Below are 6257 nucleotides of genomic sequence, written 5' to 3' on the forward strand. Positions count from 1 at the left end.
CTAATCAGCGGGATCAAATTTTATAACAAAATCACTTGCAGAATGACACGAATCTTTATGCAAAAGGCATACATATATATAGCTTTTCTCTCCGTTTTTTCATCATTCACGGTACTGTACTTGTAAAGTATATGTATATCGAGTAGAGTAGTATCATAGTATGGCACAAAAATTCCTCCAGAAAAAAAAAAAAAAAAAGTTCTAGGTTTTGTATACACGTCGTATCTCGTTTGATAAAGAATCGTATGAAGATGGTATGGCACATGATTAAATAATGGATTACTAAAGGAGAATGGTAATAGGAGTATGCGACGGACAACAAAAAACCGACAAGATATACGAGTAAGGGTAGGGAAAGGATCATTCGTAATAAGAAGGGATCTCGCAAGAGATGAAGAGTGGTATAAAAAGTGGGTGAGAGCAGCAGAAATCCCTAGTCTTACGACGAACATGTCGAGAAACCAAGGAAAGGGAAAAAGTGAAAAAAAAATGCATCTGGCCACCAGGGATCAGCTGTAGCAACCATACAAACCCAAAACGCCCCGAGAAAAGACTTACCACCAATCAGGGGAAACCTGCCACCGATCGCGCATCCCTCTCACACCCAGCCCCCCAAACTCCAAATCCGCTGTGCTGCCCACCGGTGCCATTGATCCAATCGCATTGGTCATAGGAGGCTTGTTCTCATCCCGAGTACCAAGGCCAGTCTTCGCAGCCGTCTTATTCAGTCCTAGCGGCACATTCTGCAAAGTAGTCGAATCGTTCGTCTCCTTGAGGGCCTCATTGATATGCCTTTTATTATCTCCAACAGGGTGCCAAGGGAGAGGCACAAAAAGATCAGATTTCAGAGTATTGGTGCCGAAAGGCTTCGATTCCAAGGAGGCCAATTTATCATTCCCTTTGCCGTTGCTGTTGTTATTGGCGATGAGACTGTTTCCTGTCGGTTTCGCATCCAAACCAAATCGATGATTAGTATCCATTCCTCGGGTAGGCTCCATAAACGTGGTAAAAGGACTAAACTGTTGCCAATTTTGTGTCTGCATTACGTCAGACTGTCGCAGCTGTTGGAATTGCTGATTCGAGATAGGCTGAGACTGGGGCCGAGCCTGGAAAGACAGCGTAGATCGGGCCAAAGATTGAGGAGGATTGGATTGATGAACTTCAAATTGAGGCAATGATTGCAGATAAGAGAAACAATGTCCAAAGCCCAATGGCTCGTTGCCCTTTCTGACTGTCATTCTCGAGAGAGGCGATGTGCGATCCTGCAATGGGAATGAAAGGGAATGCTGAGCATGAGACTGAGTCTGATACTGAGAGGGCTGCTGCTGGCCGAAAGGATCAAATGCAGTCCTCGCGATAGGCATTGTCATAGACGCCAATTGGGGCAATCCAGCTGTGGCCGAGTTGAGAGTAGGAACAAGCGTGTTGATTGCCCCCACATATCGACGAGCCACGAGCGGGCGGCCGCCAAGGTTAAGGCCATTGGCTGCAACTAGAGCAGTAGCGGATACTGCATGATCGAATTGAATCAGAATTTTAAATGGATTGGAAGAGATAATATTGACACGGGACACAGGGCCAAAGTGATTGAAGATATCGCGGATGCTTGCAGAGTCGGGGAAGTAGGCAGAGTCCTGTCAGATCCATCAGTTCTGATTCGTTACTATGTATCCCGCGGTAACATACCAGGTTTTCAACGACGACAGTACATTCTTCCACGGATTCGCGTCGGATAGATACCGTAGGGGGATGAACAACTCGGTTCGGCATAATATCTTCTTACCATCAGCTGCGTCCAAGCACGTTGTACAGATTACATACTGCTAGATCCGAAATGTTTGGCTTCACGCTGGACAAGAGCCCAAGAAACATCCATCTTGAATCCACCATGCCAGGTGCCATTCATGGCGCGCATAGTTTCCACCGCCTCTTGATGAGTTGACATAAGGACAAAACCTCTATAAAGGGACATGAGTGGCATCAAAAGCTAACATTTAGAACTTAGATACTTACCGTCTACGTCCCATTCCATCCAGTTGAGAAAGCAAGGTCGAGTGCTCGACCATGCCGAACGGTGTGAATAAGGTTTTGAACTGGATCCTATTGAAACTAAGTAATCTCGCTCGACAGGCAAAAATAGACAAGTCTTACTGGGTCATATCCAAAGGTAAACCCATCACATACAGATTCCTCGGCAAAGGCCCCTGAGGATCAACATGCCTATAACCCAGACCAGAACTGTCCCGTAGATTCATGCCCAGATTGAGACTGGAAAAGCTATCGCTGAGACTAGCAATGTTGAAGCCCGTTGTCGAGGTAGAAATGGGTGCAGAGCCCATGCTCTGAATAGAGGAAGAATCGAGCGCAAACAGAGGATTGGAAGAAGCGCAATCAGTATTGTAAGCTGAGCTAAAGGGAGCAGGTGGTGCCAGAAGAGGTGTAGTAGGTGTCTTGAGCTCGAAAGACGCATTAGCAGTCTTAAGTTCAGGTGTGGTGACAGTCGAAATGCCTTGAGCTTGTGCGAAATTGGTTGATGGTGCTCTCACAAGAGTGCTGATATGGCTTCAATATTCACCCAATAGCATATAGGTATTGGAGAAAAGAAAAGAGATGGGTAGAACTTACATCCCACTGGGTGCCAAACATGCCTTTAACCCCAGACATCTCGCAACATCCGCCTCCGATGGAACCCATACTTGAGCCCATTGTAGATTGGCAGAGCTGTTGGAAGTTGCATGCATCAGTATACCTAGGACCTTGGCTATTTTGCGGCGAAGTATTATGATAGAGGGTGGATGAACGAGGGGAGTAAGGGGATGAAAAAAAGAAAAAGAAAACAAGAAGCGGTCAGCGTCAGGTAACTAACAATGTGCGCGGAGAGGAAGCTACTCACTATGGGCAGCAAAGAAGTTGATCAAATGATCCGACGTCACTAGAGCTCAATGTCAATATTGTGTCTTGGCGCCATCTCGCATCGGCACCACTGGACTTCGTTCCAACCCATTTGCTATTCCACCAACACTGCTTTGTTTATGCGTCATCCTCTGTTGTTGAGAACGCACACCGTCGGTGGAGATGGAATTGGAGGTGGCGTTAGGATGAAAGAACGTACCAGCTTGACTTAGTCCAAAGAGTCTTACTTCATACTTGGGAGTTGAAGGTTCAGAATGAGTCTCAACCTCGGAATCTGAGTTGAAGATTGTGTTTATCACAACTTCTGGTCCTTCATTATTGTCTACACTGGCATCGGTGCGTGAGATTCCGAGTCCGGGCGTACTCGGGTAATTACTATTATAATTGCCTGTACTGATAGTAGGCGCAACTCTTGACTCGCGAACGGGAAAAGTGTCATGAACTACAGAGTCGGGTGACTTGGATGTGGAACGTGTAGATGGGGCCATGTTTAAAGGAGTGTGATACGGTCTGTGACTTTTTTTCTTCCAACTTTTACAGTTGTGATTTTGAATTGTCAGTAGGAAGGATGAGTGGCAATTGTAGCGGAAATAAAAGAGAAAGAGAGAGGAAGAGATATGTGGGAGGAAGCAGATCATGAAAGTCAAGCGCGCACCTTTTATAGGTTTTGTTCTCAGGGAGAAGTGACCCATCAGTCAGGCACGAGCCTAATTAATCGCACTGCAGGTAGCACGCGCTCGGCTCCCTTACTTCAACTCCTTCCTTTCTTTTTTTCCAAGGGTTTCACGCTCCCGTGTGAGATGCATGTGAGTGCTGACGTGGCGGTTCCTAGACTGAGCGGTAAGGTTAATTGGACGGCTCAGAATAGCGTCTTCTCGGCGTGTGCAAGGATGGAACGAGAAGGGATAGATGGTTAGACCTAAACCATTGGGCCGCCTGGGCAATAGAAGCAATTCTCATGGTGAACAATGATATGGTGGTGCACTATAAAAGGCATACAAGGCCCCTCTCCGTCTTTTCTCCAGATCATCATGAAGACCCATGCCGACCCGTTGTACTCGCTAAAGGCGGAGGTCTCGGAAGACTCGGTCGTCCCTTTCCTTTTCCAGTTGAGCCTGTACTGCTCGGCAACACAATCCCACCTTTCCCACTCCCTTTCGCATGCGAAGGCCTCACACGAGCCGTTGACTTCCCCCAAGACGACGATGTAGCTGTAGAATTTGATGATAACAAGGATGAGGACGAAGCGGGGGAAGAAGGGGAAGAATGTGAGCGAGGTTTGTAGATGAGAATAAGGATGAGGGCGAATATGCAGAGGAGGAGGAAGAAGATACATTTTCGCCGAGCCGTATTGGCTTGGTAGCTAAGCCACTTATCAATTCCATACTAATGATTGCTAGGGATAAGATAAACTTACCGTCTGGCGACAACCAGCTCCTCCTCTCCACCTTTCACCTCCTTTGCCGCTTCCATCACATTCCATTCTACACTATCCAACACTGTCCCTTGCTCAACAACCATCTGACCCAGATCCCGAAAGAGCTCAGCTAGTTCAGAAATGGAAGATGCGATCTGGGTAATCTCACGAGATCGTCGCTGGATGTCAATGTTTACTGCGGACTGTGCTTGCTGCGTTTGGGAGAGCTGGTTTTGAGACTGCAGTAACAGTATGGGTAAAGACCATGGATGGAGAAGATGAAGGTGCTTACGGCTTGTTCGTCTTCCTGTAATTCATCAAGTACTTCTGTACCCTTTAATGTGATCGCCCCGCTAGCAACCATTAAGTCCTTGTTCTTAATCTGATGTCCTTGTAATTCTAAGAAACAAGGTTGAGGCATGATCAACGTCTATTTCACAGTAGCATCCACCCCAAACCATAGCAAAAACGTACTGGACATGTAAACTTTTTGCTTCTTTCTAAACTGTCCCGACATTTCTTGCACCTTTTGCGCCAAACCACGCTGGACATTCTTCGTGGTTAATACTTGCACACGAGGCGCGCCGCGTTCTGGGGTGATACTGCTTATCAGAGATGTACAGCGTCTGAAATCCTAAATTTTATTTCAGTGAAAATGTGGAAGAGGACATAATTCTCGCGACTTACACGAGTGATATCAATCGTCTGTTTCTCAATCTCACGTTCTTCGCCTGACCGATCTGTGAAGCCAGGTAAGACATGTTTCGCATGTAGCTTATCTAAAACAGCGACTGTACCAAAATTCACCAAGTTAGCCAACTCAACCGGATTTCAAAGTCCAAGAATCCACCCACTCTTGTTCCTTGTCCGTCCCAGAATCTCCTCCACCTCCTCGCTCAGATCTACCCATTTTGGCGGTAACCCTTTCATTCCAACTTCTTTCCACCCTTCTCTCCCACCTATTAGTCTCTCTCCCTCACCCTCACCATCACCATCATCATCAAGGCTGATTTGATGACCGTATTCTCTACTAGGTCGGGCGCGGGAGAATGGGTTGGAGTCGCGGATGGAGAGGAAGAAGAGCGTTCGAGAGCGGGTGATCGGTTCGTCAGCTGGTGAGAGAGGATTGTAGTTGGACATATCCCGCTTGCACAAATAGTGTCGTAGACGGTGTCTAGGACGACCAGATAATACAATCACTTCTCCGTGATCTATCTATCGTTTCCGATTGCCATCGTTTGAAATCGGGCCTGATGTCCTTCGGCGTCGTCGAGCATTTATGTAATTTACGTAAGGATACCCCCGGGTGAGACCTAGACTGACGTCAAGGTCACGTGACTTGTGCATCATGTCGAACGCTTGCTTGTCTTCTTCCTTATCCGCAATATCAGATTGTTATGCATTCGTTTTCGACTTCAACTTACGACTGAACTTCGATTTAAACTTCACGAGAATGAACCACGGGTACGATTCTGAAGGTATGTCGTTCTGCCCTGAAAGGACATGGCTGACATAGCTTGTAGACGAGTTCGACCACTACGCCGCTCCTCCACCCCTTCCAGGTGGTCCTGCTGGTATACTGTCTCACCTCATGGGCGGTGGTTTTGGTGGTTTCCATAGTGCACCCCCTCCGTCGTAAGTACTTATACGTCTACAAGGGGAGAAGCTGACGAAATGCAGAGCATACGATGATTATTTCAAAGCTTATTCAACAGCCGTGATGGGCGGAAGAGAACGTCCAGAGGTGATGTATGGCGGCAAGAGTGCGTCCGTTCTGGCCCTTTCCGGGATGAGTTGCTAACTTTTGGTGTCAACAGTCATTATGCCTCCGTCAGCGTTAGCCAGACTTTGTATGCCTCGTTAAGAATTTGACGAACTACCTCTGACAATATATAGCCGCGCTGGACATTCCAAGTCCCTGGACGTT

General features: G+C 47.1%; 3 protein-coding genes across 3 annotated transcripts in view; 1 reads left to right on the top strand and 2 right to left on the bottom strand.

Moving 5' to 3' along the window:
- Positions 1–20: 20 nt before the first annotated feature.
- Positions 21–3548, bottom strand: CNL06555 (hypothetical protein). The gene is made up of 9 exons (XM_024658849.1): positions 3113–3548; positions 2894–2932; positions 2626–2761; positions 2152–2553; positions 2014–2100; positions 1822–1958; positions 1687–1775; positions 559–1634; positions 21–495 (listed from the first exon to the last, which is right to left on the bottom strand). Coding segments are annotated over exons 1-9 (2256 nt in total). The 5' UTR covers positions 3402–3548; the 3' UTR covers positions 21–494.
- Positions 3549–3851: 303 nt separating this feature from the next.
- On the bottom strand, positions 3852–5538 carry CNL06560 (t-SNARE, putative). Its single transcript, XM_568177.2, has 6 exons — positions 5185–5538; positions 5018–5121; positions 4805–4964; positions 4623–4729; positions 4331–4569; positions 3852–4276 (listed from the first exon to the last, which is right to left on the bottom strand). The coding sequence occupies exons 1-6, from the start codon at positions 5468–5470 to the stop codon at positions 3943–3945; spliced, it is 1230 nt and encodes a 409-aa protein (XP_568177.1). The 5' UTR covers positions 5471–5538; the 3' UTR covers positions 3852–3942.
- A 171-nt stretch (positions 5539–5709) lies between these two features.
- Positions 5710–6257, top strand: part of CNL06570 (ubiquitin fusion-degradation 1-like protein, putative) — a 1875-nt gene continuing 1327 nt past the window's right edge. Inside the window, exons 1-5 of the mRNA XM_568178.2 lie at positions 5710–5808; positions 5854–5965; positions 6011–6093; positions 6148–6180; positions 6227–6257. The exon at positions 6227–6257 is cut by the window's right edge and continues 97 nt beyond it. Coding sequence (XP_568178.2) covers positions 5784–5808; positions 5854–5965; positions 6011–6093; positions 6148–6180; positions 6227–6257 — 284 coding nt within the window. The 5' untranslated portion in view covers positions 5710–5783. The remainder of the gene's footprint in view (positions 5809–5853; positions 5966–6010; positions 6094–6147; positions 6181–6226) is intronic.

This window comes from Cryptococcus neoformans, assembly GCF_000091045.1.
Source record: "Cryptococcus neoformans var. neoformans JEC21 chromosome 12 sequence".
In the NCBI taxonomy this organism is placed as follows: domain Eukaryota; kingdom Fungi; phylum Basidiomycota; class Tremellomycetes; order Tremellales; family Cryptococcaceae; genus Cryptococcus; species Cryptococcus deneoformans.

Excerpts from the sequence above, each read along its gene's own strand:
- CNL06555 (XM_024658849.1), bottom strand. The coding sequence starts at position 3,401 with ATGGCCCCATCTACACGTTCCACATCCAAGTCACCCGACTCTGTAGTT. Across the intron at positions 2,554-2,625 it reads TGTTTGGCACCCAGTGGGAT|CACTCTTGTGAGAGCACCAT; the intron begins GTAAGTTCTACC and ends AAGCCATATCAG. Across the intron at positions 1,776-1,821 it reads CAAACATTTCGGATCTAGCA|ATATTATGCCGAACCGAGTT; the intron begins GTATGTAATCTG and ends GATGGTAAGAAG.
- CNL06560 (XM_568177.2), bottom strand. The coding sequence starts at position 5,470 with ATGTCCAACTACAATCCTCTCTCACCAGCTGACGAACCGATCACCCGC. Across the intron at positions 4,965-5,017 it reads AGACGATTGATATCACTCGT|GATTTCAGACGCTGTACATC; the intron begins GTAAGTCGCGAG and ends AATAAAATTTAG. Across the intron at positions 4,570-4,622 it reads TACAGGAAGACGAACAAGCC|TCTCAAAACCAGCTCTCCCA; the intron begins GTAAGCACCTTC and ends CTGTTACTGCAG.